Genomic DNA, 24,864 nt, shown 5'->3' on the forward strand with positions numbered 1-24,864 from the left:
TTGCAAATATTTGGTATCCTCTTTTGGCTCAATTGATATAGTATGAATTTGTTGGTATTGTTTTTCAGTTGCAGTATTAATTATTTCTCAGAGGTAGCTTTTTAGTTCACTTAATGGCCATTGTGTTCAAAGATGTCTAAAGATGGCAGGAGAGATTGTCACAGGAATCTGACAGCCTTGAACCCCCTTCTGGATTCTAGAGAAATTTCTGCCATGGGAGCCATGGAAAAGACCAGGGTAGGATTGGGGGGACTCACTAATTTAACGAGCACCTACTAGATGCCAGCCTGCACGGGGCTGCTCATGGTGGCCCCGTGCCCTCGATGGTATCATTGGCATTTACTGATGAGGAAAGTGAAGCCTTAGAGAGAATTCAGAAACGTATCACAGAGCTGGGATTGGAACCCTTTGGAAGCGAATGTAGACTGTGAAAATGAGAATGAATACCTGGCCGGTGCTTTTATTTTGGATTCCACAGGTGTCTCCATGGAAGACATTCTGAAACTCTTTGGGGAATACTTCTTTAAATCCTGCAAGATGTCTGGCGATGACAGGATGTTATGGACACTGGGAGGAAATCTCACGGAGTTTACTGAAAACCTAGATGCCCTCCAGAGTTACCCGGCGCTCTCTTATCAGGTAAACCTATCTAGGTCTGGTCTTGCTGGCCCTGAGAAGAAGCAGGTGACTCCAGCAGCTCTGGGCCATCTCACCGCCTCCCCCAAGAGGGTGCAGTTGCCAGGGGCCTGTGGAATGCTTGGTACGTGGCGTCGGTGGGCTGAGTTCTCTGGTGGAAGGAATGGAAAATGAAAACCTGTTGCCCATTTTTATAAACAGGCCGGCAAGAATCAAAGAAGGGCAAGCTGGAGGGGTCGCCTTTGTGATGGGGGAGGGCCTATTCTGATGGCGGCTGGTGGGGGGTTTGACATTAAATCCAGAAGATTGATCACAATGGGAACAAAGGCTGGGAGCCAGTCAGGTTTCAGTGGATTTGCAAAATCTCTCCTCAGGTTTCCTGGCCTGGAAGGAGCTGATAAATAACTTGTGCAGCCAGATTCATTTATTCATGTATTAGAAGGAAAGACTTGACAGGGCCAAGAGCCGGAATCGGAAACCATCCAACTCTGATTAACCCACGAAGTGACTGCCTGAGGTGTTAAACTAATCTCCCTACTGGGATGTGTCCTTCCGGAGTTCAGTCCTTGGTTTGCTTGTTTGTAGAGATCATTGGAAATTTAAATGGCCAGACTCCCTTTTCTTTTTTAAAAAAGAAAATGCTTCATTGAAAAGGCAAAGTGGCATTTGCGCATATCATAATAATAGTTTATTATTTTATATAAAAGTTAATATTTGTTTCTAGGGCCCTTCAGAGTTTGCTAAGCTCTTTCTTCACCGTTTCTATATTGAATGCTCATAACTACCCTTGACGGGTAGTCATGAGGAGAAAGTGGGATTGTGAATGTGAAAGTGCCTCATGAACCACAATGTATCCTCATAGTTGTTAAATGGGAAAACAGTTATTTCCTCCAATTTTCAAGTAAGGAATAAGAGGCTTGGAGACTTAATTGACTTCAAGTAGGATGAGTAGTCGGATCTGTCCTGTTGTTATCATGTGAACTACTCAGGAAGAGGGAGTGAAGAGAGCCCTGGCTGCGGGGTCACATGAGCCTATGATGCTGTCTGACCAGCTCTGCAACTTCCTAGCTGTGTGATCTTGGGCAAGTTACTTGCCCTCTCTGGTCTTCAATTTTTTTCACTTATTTGTTTAATAAATATGTATTGAGTGCCTACTATGTGCCAAGTACTTTTTAGGCATTGGACACACAGAGAGACAAAAAGGAATGAATAGGAAAAAAAAATTTACTCCATAGTGATGTGTGGATTATAGGAGATAACACGTAGAAATCTCTAGCATTGTAATCAGTCCAGATAAGGCATTCCATGTTTAATAACTTCCTTCCTTTATGTTTTCTTCCTCTCTTTTCTGTATGGCCAGTTTTAAAATTACAATAATTCATATGGCAACTTCCTTTTAAATTTCTTTGCTAAATCACTACAATTACTATGGAAAGAAATACAATTAACGCCCTTAAGTAATCTTCCATAGTATTTTAAATATCACATCTTTCATTTGAAAATTGGGCTAATATTTTAAATCACAGTTCTGGAGAAGATATTAATATTTTTTAATTCATTAAATAAAAATATTATGGAATCTCTTTTATGTTCCAGACATTGTTCTCACGATATTATTGTCATTCTTAGGAATAAGATGAAAGGAACCGAGGTTCTGAAGTCCCAAGTCCATTGTTTTTATGCCTACTCCTGCTACCCTTCCTCTGTTAGTCATTCCTTCATATGCTAAAACCAGTGTTAGAGAAGCAATAGACTAGAACTTCTCTGGGGTCAGTAAGGACATTTTGCACATAATGAGATAAATAAAATATATAAATATACTATATACACACACACACACACACACACACACACACACACATAAGCTGAAATAAAATATGTGCAATGATATCTGGTTGTTGTATAGTATTTTCTACTGGACAAAAGGTTATAGATTATCTCTTTAGGCAAAAATACAGTAAGATAAATCTGACTTTTTCTTTATGTCTGTCTCTAGTAATTTGGCAGTACCTTAAGGCTTACATTTCTGGTTTTAACTGTGCCTTTAATCTTGTTATTTTTTAGCTAACTTTCATTTGAGGGCCAATTATGAGACAGATATTGGGCTAACTCATGTATAAACATTGAATTATCCTCTTACCCCTAAGATTAGGTACTCTTATTCTTTGCATTATACAGATGAAAAAACTGAGGTCCAGAAAGTTTAAGTAACTGTCCCAAATTGCCCAGGTTGTGGTGGCTGAGCCAGGACCCAACCCCAAGTGCGTCCGTCTCCAAAGACCACTCTCTGGTCGACTTCTCATTATGTTCCCATTGCCCTAGTTCTCCACTTTTATAAAACCCTATTTCAATTTTTAAAAATAAAAGCATAATATTATTTAGAGAGTTGGAGACATTGACCAGAAGGATTATAAAAGCACAAACTCTGAGAAGTATGTCTAGGAAGTGGCCTAGGCTAGGGTGAGAAGTGAGGGTGGAAATGGTAGCAAAAGCTTGTGGATTTTAATTTTAGCCCTTTTGTACTCTGTTATTATTATCTTTTTGCTATGTGGGGTTTGGATATAATTTTTTGAAATAACTTAATTGTCTGTTTCATCATATGCTTTTTATATGTGCTGCCACAAATCTTCTTTAGATTCAGTCAAAATGTAAACACACAAATACATACTTTCTCTTTGTATATGCTTTTGGAAAGATAAATACTTGGCAAAAAACCCTTCATTTTAACTAGCACCCCCTCCCCGCCTCCTCCCTACTCCCCCTCCAGCCCCCACTACCACCACCACTTTGGAAGAGAACAAAAATCTCAGAAGGAACACACTTCCTTAATCTCTTCTGTCACTCAGACCAAAAGCTGTGAGCCGGGGTACTGAGCTGCTTACTAATCAAACGGGAGAGAAAATTGTTTCTCTCAGGGATTCCCCCAGGCAAAGTCTTTATCCTTATGTCCTGACATAATCTACCATGAGATGGTACACACTTGATGTCAACATTTATTCCTGGAGAAAGATGATCTCTTCTGATGTATCCTTGATTTTCCAGACATGCAACTTTGCACCACAGATGGCATTATCCTTCCAGAACAAGAGATGAACTTTTCTCCACTTGCCAATTCTTCTGAGCCCCTGATCTTTCAGAGTAAAGATGCTCATGGTCACTTGGTCACAGGCCAAGAATGGCAGCCATCCACTCCTTGGAGTGTAGGTAGAAGCAGCATGGCATGGCAGAAAGGTTCATTTGGGTGTCAAGATGTTGTTCTATCATGAATTTGGCCTTAACTTCCCTGAGGTTCAGTTTCCTCCTCTTTACAATGGAGCTAATGCTTGCCATATAGAGTCGGTTATGTGCTTAGGTATAATATAAAATTCCTGACTTTTAGGGGCCGAAACCATGGCAGATTTTATTTTTATGTGATTGGAGGGGGTTTGGGGATACAGTTCTGCATGATGTAATGAGTAAGTTTCACAAAGCCTCAGAAGCATAATTTAGAGAAATTGTATCCACTGGGAAAAATGTGCTGTGTCTTTTAATTAGGAGATGAATGCACCATCATTTTGTGTGGAGAGAGGAGCAGATGGGAAGATGCTTCTCCATTACTACTCTGATAGAAGTGGTCTGTGCCACATTGTACCAGGTAGGTGGGTGGCTTAACCAGACCCAGAGCTCTGAGGTCTCCAGAGTAAGGAAGTCTTTCCCTATATCTTCCCTAGGATGAGTAATAGCTGGCTGTGGGTAGGAGGTTAAAGTTCCATCTCTTGTGCAGTCTGACTCTTTGCTATCTTGGCCATAACTCCCAAAGTTGAGCCTTAAAATAAGTTTCCAAGTACCAAAAGAAGGAATGATTTTCATTTTTATTTCAGCATTTTCAATATGTGAGTTTTTACATAGTTGTGATAATTCTGCATATTATTTTGTATCTTTTTTTTGTATTCAGCATTATAGAAAAGGGATCCTTTTATGTTTTCACATGGTCTTTAAAACCACCATCTTCAATGGCTGAATCATATTTCATGTAGTAATTAACTAGTCCCGTATGGTTGAACTTTTAGTTGATACTACTACTCTTTTGCTATTGCAAACAGTGCTGTGATGAACATCTTCATGCATGCTTTCCCCATGTTTTATATTAGAACCCTGGGATAGATCCCTAGAGGAACACTTTTAAAAACATGATCCTTAATGCTTTTACAATTGAATTTTGCTTACATTTTCTCCAGAGTTTGTTTAATGAGTTGACTGCCTTTCTGGAAAAAAACAAATGAATAGATGTCAAACTAGAAATACAAACAGATGGAGAGATATACCATGTTCTTGGATTGGAAGAATCAACATTGTGAAAATGACTATACTACCCAAAACAGTCTACAGATTCAATGCAATCCCTATCAAACTACCAATGGCATTTTTCACAGAACTAGAACAAAAAATTTCACAATTTGTATGGAAACACAAAAGACCCCGAATAGCCAAAGCAATCTTGAGAAAGAAAAACAGAGCTGGAGGAATCAGGCTCCCTGACTTCAGACTATACTACAAAGCTACAATAATCAAAACAGTATGGTACTGGCACAAAAACAGAAATATAGATCAATGGAACAGGATAGAAAGCCCAGAGATAAACCCACACACATATGGTCACCTTATCTTTGATAAAGGAGGCAAGAATATACAATGGAGAAAAGACAGCCTCTTCAATAAGTGGTGCTGGGAAAACTGGACAGCTACATGTAAAAGAATGAAATTAGAACACTCCCTAACACCATACACAAAAATAAACTCAAAATGGATTAAAGACCTAAATGGAAGGCCAGACACTATAAAACTCTTAGAGGAAAACATAGGCAGAAGACTCTATGACATAAATCACAGCAAGATCCTTTTTGACCCATGTCCTAGAGAAATGGAAATAAAACCAAAAATAAACAAATGGAACCTAATGAAACTCAAAAGCTTTTGCACAGCAAAGGAAACCATAAACAAGACAAAAAGACAACCCTCAGAATGGGAGAAAATATTTGCAAACAAAGCAACTGACAAAGGATTAATCTCCAAAATATACAAGCAGCTCATGCAGCTCAATGTCAAAAAAACAAACAACCCAATCCAAAAATGGGCAGAAGACCTAAATAAACATTTCTCCAAAGAAGGTATACAGATTGCCAACAAAAACATGGAAGGATGCTCAACATCACTAATCATGAGAGAAATGCAAATCAAAACTACAATGAGGTATCACCTCACACCGGTCACAATGGCCATCATCAAAAAATCTAAAACAATAAATGCTGGAGAGGGTGTGGAGGAAAGAGAACCCTCTTGCACCGTTGGTGGGAATGTAAATTGATACAGCCACTATGGAGAACAGTATGGAGGTTCCTTAAAAAACTAAAACTAGAACTACCATATGACCCAGCAATCCCACTACTGGGATATATCCTGAGAAAACATAATTAAAAAGAGGCATGTACTGCAATGTTCATTGCAGCACTATTTACAATAGCCAGGACATGGAGGCAACCTAAGTGTCCATTGACAGATGAGTGGATAAAGAAGATGTGGCACATATATACAATGGAATATTACTCAGCCATAAAAGGAAACGAAATTGAGTTATCTGTAGTGAGGTGGATGGACCTAGAGTCTGTCATACAGAGTGAAGTAAGTCAGAAAGAGAGAAACAAATACCGTATGCTAACACATATATATGGAATCTAAAAAGAAAAAAAAAGATTCTAAAGAACCTAGGGGCAGGACAGGAATAAAGACACAGATGTAGAGAATGGACTTGAGGACACAGGGAGGGAGAAGGGTAAGCTGGGACAAAGTGAGAGAGTGGTGTTGACGTATATACACTACCAAATGTAAAATAGATAGCTAGTGGGAAGCAGCCAAATAGCACAGGGAGACTAGCTCGGGGCTTTGTGACCACCTAGAGGGTTGGGATAGGCAGGGTGGGAGGGAGACACAAGAGGGAGGGGATATGGGGATATATGTATACGTATAGCTGGTTCACTTTGTTATACAGTAGAAACTAACACAGCATTGTAAAGCAATTATACTCCAATAAAGATGTTTAAAAAAAAAAAAAGAAATCAGAGTAGCAGGGATATATTTAGTATCCAGTGTGTAAATCTCTGCTTTTAAGTTATTGTTTTTTAATTTATTAATCTGTCATATGCTGCCTGCCTTGATGCAGGGCCTGGGCTTGGTGAATTCTGGAATATTTTTCAAAAGTTGTATAACCTGATTATTTAAAAATTTTTGCTGACACAACTGCCTTCTGCCATCCCTTACCAATAGGTATCCTTCTGCTGCAGGTATCATTGAGGCTGTGGCCAAAGACTTGTTTGACATTGACGTGACCGTGGATATCCTTGACGTGAATCAAGAGGAGAGGACAGGGAAGAAGGAGCATGTTGTGTTTCTGATCGTGCAGAAGTCGCACAGACAGACGAGCAGGGCAAAGCCAAAGGGATCAAAAGACACTCAGGACAGCCAGAGAGACCAAGAGGTACAGTGTGCTGTGTCTTCAGAAAGCACAGTTCCTCCTGGTGGAGTGACTAGTCTTGGAACAATCTACGCAAAGAACTGGACCTTCTAATTGTGGATTTAGGGCAGGGTTTCTCAGTGTCAGCACTGTTGACATTCTGGACCAGATAATCTTTGTTATGAGGGACTGTCCCGTGCATGTTTAGCAGCACCCCTAGCCCACTCACTAGATGCTAGCAGCACCCAGCTCTCCCCCTCCATCCCAGGTTGTGGCAATCAAAAATGTCTCCAGACATTGCCAAGTATCCCCGGGGCAGGGGTAGGGGACAAAGTCACTCTTGGTTGAGAACCACTGGAATAAGTTCATTTGGATAAAAAATTGGGAGGCTCTCTGGGATGGACCTTAGCCTGAAACATTTTTACCTGTAAAAAAAAAAAAAAAGCAATGTAAAGTCCTTGAGATTTGGATCTGGTGGCTTATTTTGCAATTCTCATGGTGTAAATTGACTTTTCAAGTCCTGAATGCCCACTTGTGCAGCTGGGGCCATTTGGGGTCTGGAGTCAACTCATGAGCCTGTGGTTGGTTGCCTCGATTGCAGTTTGCGGTGTGACTGTTATCTGTTGAGGTACCACATCTATTAGGTACATGACTCTCTGTGTCCACAGAGCTCATACGAATATGCAGAGAAGTCTGTGATTCCTGGAGCACACAATGTTTATATCTCAGAGTATTCAAAGCTCACCTCAGAGTCTTTTCACTACAGAATCTTCAACCACAGGAAGAGAAGTTTCTGTGTGATTTTCCTGCCAGCCTCACCTTGAGATTTTGTAAAAAGTTCTTGCTGCCTTTGGTGGAGAAACAGCATGAGGATTAATTGGATAACAATTTTGGGGCTTATGAAGTCTTGCTAAAGTTGACCTTGTGTGGCCTCACTGTTCCTCTGGCCCCATCACAGAGGAACAGTGTATCCTCGTGCATCTCCTGTCACATGACCAGACCTGTATGTTTCTCTCCCTGCCATTTGCAGGCCCTGGAGGCAGCTTTCTTTAGGATGAAAGAGAAATATTTGAGTGTCTCTGTCCCGTGAAAAAGTCCAGCTGGGAAGTTGTGAGAAGCATAGTCATGTTTGGAAAAGGTAAGTGGGCTCTTCTCCCAACCTTGGCTCTCAGAGCAGAATGATTGCTTTGTGCACACAAATGGGCAGAGTCCTCTATAATGAGGATGTCACTGATTTCTTCAGAGCTTGGACTTGGCAGGCATGGTTTTTAACTTTAAAACATCAGACTCTAACTTGTCTTCCTTTGCCCCTTTTATTTGTGTTGGGGGTCACTTGGAGGCGCAGTTTCTCCTTGTAATCAGGGGAAGCCGCTGGAGAGGGGATTGGAATCAACCCCTTTTGGTGACTGTGTTGAAGAGAAGGAGGATGAGTGCTGACATATTATCAAGAGCACTGAGTTTTCCACAGCTACTCAGGCCTTCGGAACTGGGATGTATTTCTGGCCCGGAAGCCTGTAGATAAGAATCATGGTGTCCAAGAGTGCGAAGGACCCTGGATCGAGAACCAGGAGAGTAGATTTCTGGCTCTGTCCCTGGGGAACCTAAGTCCTTCATCTTCCACCTGCAAAATGAAGGTATTAGGTTCTCAAAAGTGTCCCTGTTGGCGCTGAGATGGTCTCATGATCAGCGCCTAAGATCCGAGTCAGAACAGGGGCTCTGGCCCACTGGGAGAAGGGAGTTGGAGACTCCTGGTCATGCCCCATGGGTCGTGATGACATGCGTCTGGGAGAAGGTCTGCAGGGCTCAAAGAACTGAATTTTGAGTCCCTCAAGCCATGGCAAGCGAGTCAAACATGCAATTGACATGCTTTGTCTAGGAGATTTTCATATCAAAAAGGCTCCATTTCGAATCTCTACCCCCTGCCAAATAGGGCTGTTGGTTAAATTTTCATGTGCCACCCAAAACTGTCAGTCTCCAAAGCTCCATGGCAAATGTCCCTGACACCGGCCGGGCGTGCGCGCTGTGCTCTGCGAGCTCATTGTCTGGCTGTCAGCTTTTCAATGCCGGCCCTGTTTTCATGGCGAGACACACTCAATTGGCCCAGGAACTCTTCAGCGGCGGGCAGAAACTTGGCAGGGGGCAGGAGGGCTTCTCAACCTGGTAGCAAGTTTTCTGTTTGTTTTAATTGGGAAGCAGAATTGCCGTGGCCATCTGGAAACGCGGAGGGAGCTTGTGCTGAGCAGCGGGGACTGTGCTTTGCCCAGGAAACATTTGAGATACTCTCTTGGGTTGGTGGCCTGAGTTGCCTGTGAACGGGATTCTGTTTCTCCATCCAGGGCATCTCAGGGACACCTTTGAACCAATTTATCCCGAGTGGCTCTGGATTGAAGAGAAGACATTCTGCAATGCTTGTCCCTTCCATGTGGTATTTGATGAATCAGTAAGAGGCCCTTTCCCTCCTGAACTGGGGATAGGCTGGGGAGAGGAGTAAGTCACATAGTCTTTTTTTTTTTTTTTTTTTTAATTAATTAATTTATTTATTTATTTATGTCTGCATTGGGTCTTCGTTGCTGTGTGCGGGCTTCTCATTGCGGTGGCTTCTCTTGTTGTGGAGCACGGGCTCTAGGCGCACGGGCTTCAGTAACTGTGGCTCGAAGGCCTTAGAGCGCAGGCTCAGTAGTTGTGGCGCACGGGTTTAGTTGCTCCGCGGCATGTGGGATCTTCCCGGACCAGGGCACGAATCTGTGTCTCCTGCATTGGCAGGTGGATTCTTAACCACTGCGCCACCAGTCATATAGTCTTTTACGGCTGGGGGGGACTTTCAAGTCCCTGAGGAGTACCTAGGGTTTGGGAGGCTAGGATTTAGCTTGGCAGGACCACTGCTTTCCTTTTCATTGTAGCAGCCTCCAGAAACCAGAATGCAGCATCTTCTTGATTGGCATGGAAGGGAGCAGTGCCCAGGGGTTTGAACTAGTGAGTGCAAGAGCAAGTTTGCCATTAAAGAAAAAGGAAATGACACTGAAATCACTATACCGAGAGACAAAAGAACACAGTAACAAAGGCAGGGTGGGATTCTACATGTGACCACTCCCCATCCTTGTGGCTACCATGGATGGCTCAATTCCACCAAGCTTCTCTCTCTGCATCTTGAACGTAGAGGATTGGCCTGTGCCCACTCACGCCACTGTTCTGTGGGAGGTGTGACGGATGGTGACCATTTAAGTGTGGTCATTATCAATTTCCTTGGATAAAATTGATTGATAAAGTTGAATTGATTATGAACTCCTTCAAAGGGCAATTAGGCAACATAAATTGGTCCAAAAATTATCAGTTAAAATGCCTGCAGCCATTTTGATTTCCTCTGATATTTATGTGAATGCACAGACATGTCAAATCATCACCTACCAGTGGATGCTGGGCACAGATTCTCTAATGTTTACTCACTTGAGGGTCATCTCTGATTGCAGAGAATTTATGATCTAACTAAGGAAATCAAACACCCCTTTATGAAACAGCCAGGGAATTATAAAGCTATGTACTGTGGCTTTTCCCCAATGCCATGAGGATATTATTATTATTACTACTATTAACATTTAAAATTCTGATCTGCTTAAACACTCCGTTTCTTTTTAAGTTTTGGGCATAGAAACCAAAAATTTAATGACACTTATTCCAGAAGACTAGGTTGATTTCTGCAACCTGACAGGGTGAAGTTAATTTAAATATTTCTGGATAGCCTGGGCTGGCATTGGACTTTTTATGTAAAGGATGCTCATTTTGTTTTTCCCTTCTGTGTGTTCCCTGGAGATGGCAGTGAAAGTTGTCTCCCCACCTCCATGATGGGTTCCTTCACCCAGACCTGGGCATCAGATCCAAGCTACAGTTTTTTCTAGTTTCTTTATTAGTTAATTCCAAAGAAAGAAAGAGACAGAGACAGACACAGAGACAAAGACAGAGAGGACTGAAGCAAGGGAAGAAATATTATCCCCATTGAGAGCTTTAACCTCTGTTTCTTGTTAGTCAGAGAAATGCTGTGCTTTCAGGCACTCTCATGCGATTATTCTTTGCTCTTTCAGAGATTAGCTGCAGATTTGCTTTTTAAAATAATATTTATTGCTTCCATGGTATTTATTCCATTACTGGCCCTTTTCCCCCTAGCAAGTCACAAATCGTGGGCGGATGCTATTTCTAGGGGAAAGTTTACGTGCAGGTTGCTGTCTCTTCCGTAGTCTCATGTGTGTTCTCTGTGGATAGCTGCGGGTCAAACAAGCTGGAGTGAACATTCAGAAGTATGTCCCAGGACTCCAAACCCAGATGATTCGATTAGATGAGTACTTCTCCATCGTCCATCCCCAGGTTACCTTCAATCTTTTCAGCATCTGCAAATTTATCAACAATTTGTCCTGAAGACGCAAAGGGAGATGATGCCTGCAAAGCCTGATGCCTGAGAAGTCAGCCCGCCCTCAAAGTCCGAGGTAGTAACTCCTTCCTCCCGGTTGCTTTCTGCTCTGGGAGACTGGACAAAAAGGGAAGAAGCAGTTTTCTAATTGCCTCAAAAAAGTTGGATAAAAATTGGGGGACTACATTGAGAGCAGTATATTTTTTTCCCATTTGGCTTAATCTATAGTTAACAATATATTTTATTTCTTCAACCATGTCTAGTTTAGACATGAACTCTAATTATATTTATATATAATTATAAAATCCTGGTCTCTGTTACCAAAAGTTTTAGAATGCACTCAGTATTATTTGTACTCTTGAAATGGTCTGTCCTTTATACAGCAACGTGATCATCTGACCTACTGTTAATAGGGCACATGTTTTGTTTTTGGTTTTGTTTCAATTGTGGTAAACTTTACATAACATAAAGTTTACCATTTTAACCATTTTTGAGTGTACAGTTCAGTAGTGGTAAGTACCTTCACAGTGTTGTGTAATCATCACCACCATCCATCTCCAGAACTTTATCATCTTGCAAAATTGAAACTCCATTAAATACCAACTCCTTGTTTTCCCCTCCCCCTGCCCCTGGCAACTACCACTCTACTTTCTGTCTCTATGAATTTGACTAATTTATGTACCTCATATAAGTGGAATCATACAGTATTTGTCCTTTTGTGACTGTCTTTTTTTCACTTAGCATGATGTCTTCAAGGTTCATCCTTGTTGTAGCATATGTCAGAATTTTCTTCCTTTTTAAGGCTGAATTATTATTATATTATTCCCGCATGTATAGACTACATTTCACTTAACAATTCATCTGTCAGTGGATAGTTGGGTTGCTTCCACTTTCTGAATAGTGAATAATGCTGCTATGGACATGGGTGTATAAATGTTTTGAGTCTCTACTTTCAGTTCCTTTTAGTGTATATCCAAAAGTGGAATTGCTGGTTCATTAGGTAATTCTATTTTTAATTTATTGAGGAACTGCCATACTGTTTTCCATAGCTGCTGCACCATTTTATATTCCCATTAATAGTTCACAAAAGTTCCAATTTCTCCACATCCTCATGGACACTTGTTATCCTCTGTTATTGTTTTTTGGGTTTTTTTGATAATAGGTATTCTAATGGGTATGAAGTGGTTTCTCACTGTGGTTTTTTTTTTTTTTAAACTTTGTTCTCATAGAAATTTTTTTTTAATTAATTAATTTATTTATTTTTGGCTGCGTTGGGTCTTCGTTTCTGTGCGAGGGCTTTCTCCAGTTGCGGAGAGCGGGGGCCACTCTTCATCGTGGTGCACGGGCCTCTCACTGTCGCGGCCTCTCCCGTTGCGGAGCACAGGCTCCAGACGCGCAGGCTCAGTAGTTGTGGCTCACGGGCCCAGTTGCTCCGCGGCATGTGGGATCTTCCCAGACCAGGGCTCGAACCCGTGTCCCCTGCATTGGCAGGCAGACTCTCAACCACTGCACCACCAGGGAAGCCCCTCACTGTGGTTTTAATTTGCATTTCCCTAATGATGTGACGCTGAGCATTTTTCATGTGCTTATTGGCCATTTGTATATCTTCTTTGGAGAAATGTCTATTCAAATTATTTGCCCATTTTTAAATCAGGTTGTTTGGTGTTTTAGTGTTGTGTTATAGGAATTCTTCCGATATTCTGGATATTAACACCTTATGATTTGCAAATATTTTCTCCCACCCCGTGGGTTGCCTTTTCACTCTGTTGATTGTGTCGTTTGATGCACAGAAGCTTTTAATTTTGATGTTGTCCAATTTACCTATTTTACCTTTTGTTGCCTGTGGTTTTTGTGTCACACCCCAGAAATCACTGCCAAATCCAACGTCATGAAGCTTTTCTCCTACGTTTTCTTCTAAGAGCTTTATAGTTTTGGCTCTTACGTTTGGTCTTTAACCCATTTTGAGTTAATTTTTTACATGATATAAGGGGGCACATATTTTGAGCTTTCTATTGGACTGACTATTAGATATTCTAGGCATAAACACAGGCAGAGCCATGGAGACATTGGAGAGGAAGATGAAATGTTCTGGGAACCCTGAGTGATGGGAGAGGAGGCTGGTGAGATGAGGACTTGAGCTCTATCATGTCACTGGAAATACTTTTAAGTGTCTACTGCGATCAGATTTGAGATTTAGAATGATCACGCTGGAGCCCTGTGAAGGATGGACCAGAGCGCTGAGAAGATGGCGTCTGGGAGGCCAGGGGAGACTGTTCCTGGAGAACAGGTGAGAAGCTTTGAGTGCTGAACGCAGTCAGGCAGTGGCTCTGGGGTGGTGATGCGGGAACAGATTTAAGGCAGAAATTGGTGACTGGATGTAGAGGATGAAAAAGAGAGACTATTTGGATAATTATTAATTTTCTTGCTTAGGTAACTGGGTCATAAAGGTATGATTAACTAAGAGAAGACATGATGTAAATACCTTGAGGGCAGCTTTGTCAGTTTGAGTTGCTGCTGTACCCCCTTCCACGCCTAAAACAGTGTGACTGGCTCATGGTAGAAACTACAAATGTCTGTAATAAAAGAATTAAGTTGCGAGGCAGAAATAGAGACACTGATGTAGAGAACAAACGTATGGACACCAAGGGGGGAAAGTGGTGGGGTGGTGGTGGTGGGATGAATTGGGAGATTGGGATTGACGTATATGTATGCTTTCTCATTTAATTTTCTGAACATTTCTGTGAGGGAGGTGTTATTAGCCATGACAGCTAAGAAAATTCACTCCAGTTTATGAGTAAAAGAGCTGGAAACCAGTCAGAAGTCCATTTAACTCCAAAATTCGTACGTTTTCCACCACATAAGTTACTGTGGAAACATAGATAATATGGAAATTAATAATATATAAATGTCAGAAGAGAAAGAGACAGGGATGGGTGTGCGTGTGAAGGCTGATATAAAAAGTGTGGCACTTGAGTTGGGCCTTGAGGCTGAATTTCAGCAAGAAAATGAGGGAAAGGCATTTCAGGAGAATGGCACAGCAAGAGCCAAGGTAAGGCACCGTGAAGGTCAATACTGCAGGGTGTTATCCCTAGAACATGGGGGTACATGGCGAAGTGGTGTCTTTTGAGACTGGGCAGGTATACCTCTGGTAGTAATCTCCCCTTCGAGTAATTTTCCCTTCCCTTCGGGTCTCCCATAGTTCAGGCTCTGCCTTGGCGCACCTGCCAAGGGCTTCTCTGTAAGCCAGTGCCCACCCAATCCATCCTGCCATCCCCCAGCACTCTGCACATCTTATTGAGTATTTGTTTGCATTCTGTCTCCTCACTAGACTAGGAGCTCCTTATGGGCAGGGACCCCGTCTACTTCACAGTATATGATTCTCCAGCATGATGACCAGCACATAAGAGACAATAAATGTCTGGTGGGTGGATGGTGAATGGTGATGGGCATTCTGGCTCCTTTACTCCAAGGCACAGTCAGACTTGGTTCCCAAATGGCACTTGAATACAGAATTAGTAGAATTGTTATTCTCCATCCTTAGCTATCACTGACACCCGGTTTATGTTGCAGGAGAATTTAAAACCTGCACAATCCTCTTCAGCGACGTGGTGACATTTACGAACATCTGTGCTGCCTGTGAACCTATCCAGATAGTGAATATGCTGAATTTAATGTACTCCAAGTTCGATAGGTTAACCAGTGTCCACGATGTCTACAAAGTAAGCGTGTGGTGCTCTGGGGTGCGTGTCCCTGTGTGCCTAGGCAGGTCACGTACCTGGTGGTGGGTCCTCCTTTTCCTCTCCCCTCACTGGTCTGGGGTTTGGTGTGGATGAGAGTGGGGATGGGAGGAAGAACTAACAAGGAATTAGAGGTATTTTAGGATTTTAATTTTTAAAAAATCCTCTTATACTACCCAATGCTAAGATTGCCTTTGAGGGGCATACTGCTTTCCCAGAGAATACTACTCCTTCATTTCAGCAGCAAGTCTAACCTAAATAATGTGGATCTAATACACAGCATCATACAACGATCCCAGGAGCTTTGTCTTCTCTGGAACTTGTCTCCACCAAAAGCAGAAAGCCCTTTTGGCTCCCTCATGGCTGTTTCCTGAGTCATTTTTCTTCTCACCTTTCCCCTCATGCTCCTCATGCCCCTAGAAAATAACCACCAGCTTTAATATGGTCCTTCTATCAATACATGGAAAATGACAGAAATATTTAGTGTTATATTTAGTGCATTAAGAAAACCCTCTGAATCCTGCCTTACCCCTGCTCCTTACAGGTGGAAACAATAGGAGATGCTTATATGGTGGTAGGGGGTGTACCAGTGCCTATTGGAAGCCATGCTCAAAGAATAGCTAACTTTGCCTTGGGGATGAGAATTTCTGCAAAAGAAGTAATGAACCCTGGTACTGGAGAACCCATCCAGGCAGAGAGCAACTGAGTTCTTTGCTTAATACCAACCACCTCACACAAAAAAGTGGAATTCTGTTTATTAGTCTGCCCGGATGGTTACTGGGTATGTGACAGTAATTAAAATGGGTCGTTTCTCCCAACTCGTCTCTTCTCTTGCATATGTTACTAAGTAATAGAGATATTAGTCAGGATGTTATTCTCTCAAATTTGAGAAGGGGCTGTGGAGCTCGGGATTGTGACGCGATTCGTGCTGGCTTCCTTTGTCCATGACCGAGGACAGCGCTGTGCACGTCTCCTCACTGACTTTGTAGGGCTCGATCCACAGGGAGCCAGCTCACTTCTAATTCCTGCCTTTTTGTTCGAGACTTTCAACAAGTGGTTCAGGTTTACTAAACAGCCCACTTTTCTTCGCTTAGGGAAACTGTATATCCAGCATGCCGTCTGACAGGCTTGGAACTCAGGCTGAGGTGTGCAACTGTCTCCAGCCAGCCGTCCAGACACCAGGGTGCCATAAGATATTCAGAATAGCTTTCCCTTCAGCACGTGGCCACGAGCGAGACATCTGCTCGCCTTTCTCACAGGAATACAGGAAGCTACTCTTCCATGTACGGAAGTTTGTTCTCACTGTAAAAGTTGGACACGTTTGGTGATGAAAAGTAAATGTCTTCTCCTGTCTGCTCAGCTGATCCTAACTGCCCCGAGGTGGCGTAGAGCAGTGTCTGTCTTTTAAAATCTAGATCCCTTTCCCACTCCTGTCAGTCAGATCTGCAAAATAAACAGCCAACTAAAAATAAATAAAGCCAATTATAAGATGGAATAGGATTTTCCCAAATGATAATCCCTAGGTAGGGGATTCTGAAAATGCACCATATTCGCCATCACCTCAATGACTTAGAAGCTGAGAAATGCTGCAGGTCCTGGTTATGGTGTCCATGGCAGTCTTCAGAGTAAAAGCTGGCCATGTATCATGTCCATGATACTGGCCTATTGCAAACACACAGATACAGCTGTTGTATAAAACCCCCAATGTAATAAATTAAAAAATCAAGATGGGGGGTAATGAGGGAGAAGAGATAAGAAGGTCAGATATGAGATAAGTGTTTTGGTTAAAGAATTCTAATGTAAGCTGCTGAAGAATAATTGAAAATATACTGTTGTGTAAATAGACAGTACGTGTGTCTGTTTGTGAAGGAGGCGTGGCAACAGAGATAATAATAGTGCTACACCAAAAAGAATGAAATTAAACAATGAATTCCTGGAAACTTGCATAGTGGATTTACCAAGAAAAAAAAAACAGGATAAGATGTTATCAGTTCTAAGATAAGAATAGGGACATAGTTAAGAGCATCATTAAATATCCACCAGAAAATGTATATCATGTGGGTTTATTTAAGGAAGTAGGGGAGAGGGCTGGAAACATTCTCTCTCTTAAGAGAATTGTGCTGCTACTGCTACAGTTTTAAAATTAATACTCATTGAGATCTTTTATTCTTTCTTTCATAAAGCCTTTAATACACATTTGCTGAGGTCACACTATGCATGAGTGCTAGGTGCTTTGAAGGATTCAGAGAAATGTATGGCAGATTCTTTTTCCTAGAGAAATTTATAATCTTATTTTAGGGAAAAGAAAATCTAGCATGAAAAGATGAAAAGACAAGTAAGTCTGACTAGGATATTGAAAGCTGCAAGAGAATTCTGTTTCCATGCTAGTAGTTAAAAAAATTTAAAAATCACATAGCAAAGAAATATAAACGAACCAAATTCCAGAAAGTGGCAAACCCTTTTGAGGAGGACACCCATGATTGATTACATTCATCCCTCATAGAGCCCTAGAAGAAGTAATCTACCAGAGGTGAGGGTAAGAAGAAACCAGTCTAAAGTTTAGTGAACTTTTAATGGCCACCTTGGAGCTGGAATGACAGGTCAGAATCCCAAAGCGGCTGTCTTTGATAAGTTCTAGCCACAGAGTCGGTACCCATTTACCAACTTTTTCCCCACAGGTCTTCACGAAATGCATAGGTTCATTCAGTCAAAGGCTAGGGATAGGGGAGGAGACCTGAGAGAGACCCCCAGTTCCAGAGGAGTGTGGGCCTTTCCCAAATGCAAGGCCGTGGTCCATGGAAGGGTAATGTTAGAGTCAGAGAACTAAGACAAGTTGCTCTGAGGTGCTCTTGGCCTTCACCTAGTGCACTACAATGACCCTTTGAAGTCTCGGGGCAGAGAAGAATGGTAGAGAAAAATCTCCCAAGGTGCAGAGAGTCCAGGTGGGCGTGAAGAACAAGGAGACACTCCAAAATCTCACTGTTGGGCTGTAAAGCAGAAAGAGATCTCCCACAATTCACAAAGCTGGAAGCTTGGCTGGGGTTAGCATAAGGAGGTCCTCAGAACCTTGGTGGTGCTTAGATCCTATGTCCTGCTGGAGAGAAAGTCCTGATTCAGCCTTCATAATATTTAAAACCAGTGCTGCATAGCCAGGACATGGAAGCAACCTACGTGTCCATCGACAGATGAATGGATAAAGAAGATGTGGCACATATATACAATGGAATATTACTCAGCCATAAAAAGAAACAAAATTGAGTTATTTGTAATGAGGTGGATGGACCTAGAGTCTGTCATACACAGTGAAGTAAGTCAGAAAGAGAAAAACAAATATCATATGCTAACACATATATATGGAATCTAAGAAAAGATGGTTCTGATGAGCCTAGGGGCAGGACAGGAATAAAGACACAGACATAGAGAATGGACTTGAGGACATGGGGAGGGGGAAGGGTAAGCTGGGACGAAGTGAGAGAGTAGCATTGACATATATACACTACCAAATGTAAAATAGATAGCTAGTGGGAAGCAGCTGCATAGCACAGGGAGATCAGCTTGGTGCTTTGTGACCATCTAGAGGGGTGGGATAGGGAGGGTGGGAGGGAGGCGCAAGAGGGAGGGGATATGAGGATATATGTATACATAGAGCTGATTCACTTTGTTATACAGCAAAAACTAACACAACATTGTAAAGCAGTTATACTCCAATAAAGATGTTAAAAAGAAAAAAGTGCTGAACGGAATCTAACAGTATCTCTGGAAAAAGCCCAGACTTAACTAAAATACAGATTCAATTCACTCAGTTTCCAGTTTAGCAGTCTGCCAGAAGAAGGGGTATAAACTTTTCTGAGGGGTAAATATTACCTACTTCAGTCTCCACTGTACTTTTATACAATTAAATTGTTAAAAATATGAGCTGTAAGAAGAAATGAGAAAATCGTGGTGTGGTGTATAGCCAAGAGAAAAATAGTCAATAGAAGCGAATCCAGAGATGGCCAGATGTTGGAATTATCAGACAGTCTTTAAAATAACTTTGATAAATATTTTAAAGCATCTGCTGGAAAAGGGGAACAACACATTTAAACTGATGAGATATACATATACACTACTTATCTATCCATCCCATGGAAATGAAAACCAAGATGTCAGAAATCAGAAGAATTCAATTTATGGGCTTAAAAGAGACTAGGCACAGTAGAGGAAAGGATTAGGGATTTTGAAGTCAGAGCAATAGAAATTATTCAAACTGAAACATAAAGAAGAAAACAGGATGAAAAAAGTGGAACAGAGCATCCCAGATCTGTAGGATATCAATTGGGCTACCATATGTGCACTGGAGTACTAGGAAGGAGAATAGAATGAGAATGGGTCAGAAGAAATATTTGAAGAGACAATGGTTGAGAATTTCCCAACACTGATGAAGGAAATCAACCCACAGATTCAAGAGCTAAAGAAACCCAAACTGGATAAATTCAAAGAAAGGCACTTCTAGTCAAATATACCAAAATCCCCACCCCAGTGCAATAAGGCAAGAAAAAGAAAAATAAGACATAAGTATTAGAAAGGAAGAAGTAAAATTATTGTTATTCATAAACCAAACAATGGTGCACCTAGAAAATCCTATAGAAACTGCAATAAACTACCAGATCTTGTAAGTTTACCAAGATCACAGGATATAAGAGCAGTATCTAAAAATTAGTTGAATTTCTATATACTAAGGATAAACAAATTGGAAAATAAAAATAGACTGTTTCAAATATTGAAAAATAACAAAATTGGAGGACTTACACTACCTAATTTCAAGACTTATTTTAAAGCTGCGGTAATAAAGACAGTGGAATTGGCAGAAGTATAGACAAATAGATCACTGGTGCAGTATATAGTGCCCAGCAATTGACTACTTATTTAAGGACAATTGATTTTTGACCAAGGTACCAAATCAGTTGAGTGGAGAAGGAATCTCTTCTTATGAAGTGGGTTCTGTTACAATTGAATATACATATGGGAAGAAAAATGAACCTCAATCCTACTTAACTCCATTTATAAAAATTAATTTGATATATATTGCAGACCTAAATGATAGAACCATAAAGTTTCTTGAAGGAAATATGAATAATAGCTTCATGACTTTGAAGTAAGCAATGATTTCTTAGTGCTTCAAAAAGCACAAACTATGAAAGAAAAACAGTGGTTAACTTCATTGCTCTGAGCCAAATTGTGTTCCCTTTGAAATTCATATGCTGATGCTTTAACTGCCAGTACCTCAGAATGTGACTGTATTGGGAGACAGGACCTTTAAAGAGGTAACAAGTCAAAATCAGGTTGTTAGGGTGGGTTCTAATCCAATCTGACTGGTGTCCTTATAATAAGAGAAATTTGGATACATGAAGAGATGTACACCAAGAATGTGTGTGCACAGAGAAAAACCATGTGAGGACACAGCAAGAAGGCCGCCATCTGCAAGCAAAGCAGGGAGACCTCAGGAGAAACCAAACCTGTTGACACCTTGATCTTGGACTTCCAGACTCCAGAACTGTGAGAAAGTAAATTTCTGTTGTTTAAACCACTCAGTTTGTGGTATTTTGTTAACCCTAGCAAACTAATACATTCATTGAAATTTAAAAAGTTCTGCTTATTAAGGAAAATGCATATATAAAAATCACAGAATGGGAAAAATATTTGTAATACATGTATACATCTGCCTTGTGATCCAGGAAGTCTATTTCTAGGTATTTTCCTGAGAAAAATGAAAAATGTTATGTCCATGAAAAGATCTGTAAAAGAATGTTCACAACAGCTCCAAATGGGAAATAACCTAAATGTTTGTGAAGAGAAGACTGGACACAATGAATTGTGATATATTCTTACAATAGACTAGTATTTAGAAATAAAAGAATGAACTACTGATACATATAACAATATCGGTGAATCTTAAAAACATTGATTTGGATAAATGAAGTCTGACACAAAACAGAATATACTATATGACTCCATTTATGTGAAGTTGCAGAACAGGCAAATTCATCTCTGGGAGAAGAAATAACAAAGTGGTGACCTCTGCAGGGAGGGATGGACCTTAACTGGAAAGGGGCACAAGATAATTTTGCAAAGGTGATGGACCTAGTCTGTATTTTATTTTGGATGGTGGCTACAGGGATATTTGCCAAACTCGTGGAGCTAAATACTTTAAGGTCTGCCTTTTATGTATGCCTTTTATGTAAATTATACCTTAATTTAAAAATAAAAACAAGAGTATCTGATGGTCCCTTTTCAGTGAGGTTCTCTCTGCAGGTCAGAGTGGGCATCCCTACGGCATCAGTCTTGGCAGGTGTCATGGGGGACAAGATGCCGCGGTACTGCTTGTTTGGTGACACTGTGAATACAGTCTGTAGGATGGAAAGTCACGGGGTTCCCAACAAAGTGCATCTTAGCCCCACGGCCTACACGTAACCATTCACTTATTCATGCCTCTCTTTGTCCCTTTTTCTTCCAGAAGGTACAGTGTGCCTAGTAGCCACTGGATGGGGGTAGTGGAGGAAGCCTGTGTTTTTCCTTCCATGCCACACTTACAGAGGACATTGTGACAGACAATTAATACTATTGAGCCTCTACTATAAGGTAGTTTTTGCTCTCAAGGAGCATATGGTCCAGTTCAGGGATTGGCAAATTATAGTCACAGGCCGTATCTCGGCTGTTGCTTGTTTTTGTAAATAAAGTTTTATTGAAACACAGCCAGGATCTTTATTTACATATTATCTACAGCTGCTTTCATGCTACAACAGCAGAGCTGAGTAGTTGTGACAGAGACTATGTGGCCCCCAAAGCTGAAAATATTTCCTATCTGGTTTTTTACAAAAAAAAGTTTGCTGACCCTTGGTCTAGTGGAAGAAAGAAATATTCAGATAACTATTTTTAAAGTGTGATAAGTCCAGTGGTCAAGATATGCATGAAACAATACTTAGGGTTTGCTGAGAACTTGTAAGAGGCCACATTCTCTTCCAAGTTCGTCAACATATGATAGTCCATTTACTCTTTTGCAACAACCCTATGAAGATATACTATTATTATTCTCATCTACAGATGAGAAGAAAAAAAACATCAGGTGCAAAAAGGTTAATCACTAGTTTTAGGTCACAAGTAGGCTAGGAAGCAAAACAGCCTGGATACAACCCAGGGGATCAGGCTTTAACCACCCATTCTCATGCCTGAGGGAATTATAGTGTGTGTCGTGGGGCAAGGGTGCCAAACCCAGTCAGGAGATTCTGTGTGGAGGAGGGAGATTCCTGAGCTGGATCTTGAACAAGGAGTCCCAGAGCAGAATTTATCCCAAATTGGTGTATTGGGAGTGAAAAGCAAGCAGTACAAACACAGATGTAGAATAAGTGCAGAGAACTACAAATGATTTAGCTTTGCTGGGGTGGAAAATATGAGGCAGAAAGTGGGGAGAGCTGTGTGTGCCTCACTGAAGGGCAGGGTTCTCATTGTAGGTGAGGAGGGGCCCCTAAGGAGTGTGAGATCAGACACAATGCCAAGGTGAGGGTCCTGTTTGACACTGACCACTAAAGGCTGCATAAGGGCAGATGTTTGAGCAGCAGGACATAGGAAAGAGAAGACCCGTTAAGAGTTTAATTTGAACCAAAACAATTCGTCAGTGGGAATCTGAGGAGTAAAATCAGCTAAATTTGGTAATTGCTAGGAATGGGGGATGAGAATGAGGGAGGAGCCTTGACTGTCTCCCAGGTCTCCATCCTGGGTGACTGGGGCCTGAATCTCATCATCTGAGATGGGACAAGGGAGAGGGATCCCAGTTCAGAGGGGCAGATGATGAGTTCAAGTTAGGAAGTGCTGAATTCAAAGGAACTGGGGAGCATCTAGGGAGAGGTGCCATTAAATGGATGGGTGAGATTTGGAGCCAAGTTGTTGGTTGGGGAACCAGACTTGGAGTAATAACATAGAGGTGGTAATTAAACAATGAGAGTTGGTGCGATCACTTGGGGAGGGATGCGGTGTGAGAAGAACAGTGGAAAGAACTAACATTTAAGTGGCAGATGGGGGAAGAGGGACCCATGAAAGAGGCGGGAGAAATAAGAGAATTCAGGATGAGAAGAACCCTTGTGGATATTTTTATGGAGGAAGAATTGAACAAAAAGTGTCAAATATAGTGACCAGGAGTGAAAAATATTCACCAGAGGTGTTGGGACATTATCAGAAGTGGATGTGATAGAATGGGGGGCAGGGGAGGATAGACACCAGATTGTGGGTTGAAGGATAAAAGGAAGAGAGTGTTTGTATGGGATTAAAGCAGAAGATAATCAAGTGAGAAGGTTTTCACTTCTATTTAGGATGGAAGAGACCTTGGCGTGCTGGCAGGCTGAGGGGAGGTGGCAAGTGGAGAGGGAGCTGAAGATAAGGGAAGAGGTGGTCCAGGGTGCCAAGAGTTGAGGAGGTAGGAAGGGAGCGTGGGTAGGATGCCCTTGAACAAGACATCCTCTCAGGTTGGGGGAAAGGATGGGTGTGGTCAATGGGATGAGAAGGTGCAGGGTCTCCGCTCTAAGGGTTGTAGTTTTGTGGATGGATCACGTCACGAAGTAGGAGGCGTGGTCAGCAGCGTGAGAGTGAGGAGGGCAGGTGCTAAATGCGGGAATGTGACGAGCATGGTGAAGGTCTGCAGTCTCCACAAAACTGGCCAAGGGCAGGGGAAGGTTGATGGGTGCTGAGCCCTGGCTGAGGCAGCTGACCATGAATCTGAAACGTTGCTGGTCTGCACCGTTCTGTGGTTTGTCTCCAACATCTCTCAGTGGCCAGTAAATACATAAGCAAGTCCACGTTTCGTAGTCATCCCTCAGCCCTGTCCCTTTGCACGGTCCCCTCCCTGTACTCCTCTTCTTGGGTCCCAGAATCCTCCTCTCGCATCACCCTTCCCATTGCAGCCGACTCTCAAGTTGCAGACCTGCGATCTTTGGATATCAGGGGCATTTTTCTTTTCTCTATGCAGAGCCCTGGATAATCAAGGTTTTGAAATAATTGAGAGGGGTGAAATTGAAGTGAAAGGGAAAGGGAAAATGACCACATACCTTCTGATCCGGAACTTGAATGCCTCAGAGGATGAGATCATGGGGAGACCTCAAACTCGGCTTGATCCTGAGGGTAAGCAAAAAAGATAAGCCTTGTCATCTGTGCTGAATGTTTTTTTTCCCCCCACTGACAACTTCAGCTGTGTTTAGTGAGCTCCTTGGGTTTGAGGGCCAGCGTGGGTACCATCCCTGCCCACGCCCACGCTGCAACCTTCCATTTGGTAACAGCCCCTGAGGACCCGTGCGACCAGTTTGCCCTGAACCCTCTTCTCTTGCATCCTGGATGTTAGGATGTTTCTTGAGTTGGCCTGATGGACCCAGCCTAAAGGGGCCCTCATGCGTTTGTTTTCAAGGTTCTTCCCTGTCCAAGAAAGGGCTTTTCCCTCAGCCTCTCCTGCAGCCGGGGGAGGATTTCGCAGCCTCCATTTGCTCCTCAGCCTCCAGGGAGGCTCCAGACAGGCTTTCTTCACACACTGGAAACTTCCACTTTCCTCATTGTCTGTTGGCTTTGAAAACAGGGAAGAAAGACAA

At 42.0% G+C, this 24,864-nt stretch overlaps 1 protein-coding gene across 1 annotated transcript; it reads left to right on the forward strand.

Moving 5' to 3' along the window:
* Nucleotides 1–537: 537 nt before the first annotated feature.
* On the forward strand, nt 538–24,423 carry LOC132352733 (guanylate cyclase soluble subunit beta-2-like). Its single transcript, XM_059903418.1, is given in 13 exon segments — nt 538–639; nt 4,171–4,270; nt 6,954–7,147; nt 8,154–8,199; nt 8,202–8,261; nt 9,460–9,563; nt 11,378–11,516; nt 11,519–11,558; nt 14,615–14,670; nt 15,093–15,241; nt 15,804–15,950; nt 21,551–21,705; nt 24,255–24,423. Coding segments are annotated over 13 exon segments (1,461 nt in total).
* The last annotated feature ends 441 nt before the right edge of the window (nt 24,424–24,864 follow it).

This window comes from Balaenoptera ricei, chromosome 18 (genome assembly GCF_028023285.1).
Source record: "Balaenoptera ricei isolate mBalRic1 chromosome 18, mBalRic1.hap2, whole genome shotgun sequence".
Taxonomy (NCBI): Eukaryota; Metazoa; Chordata; class Mammalia; order Artiodactyla; family Balaenopteridae; genus Balaenoptera; species Balaenoptera ricei.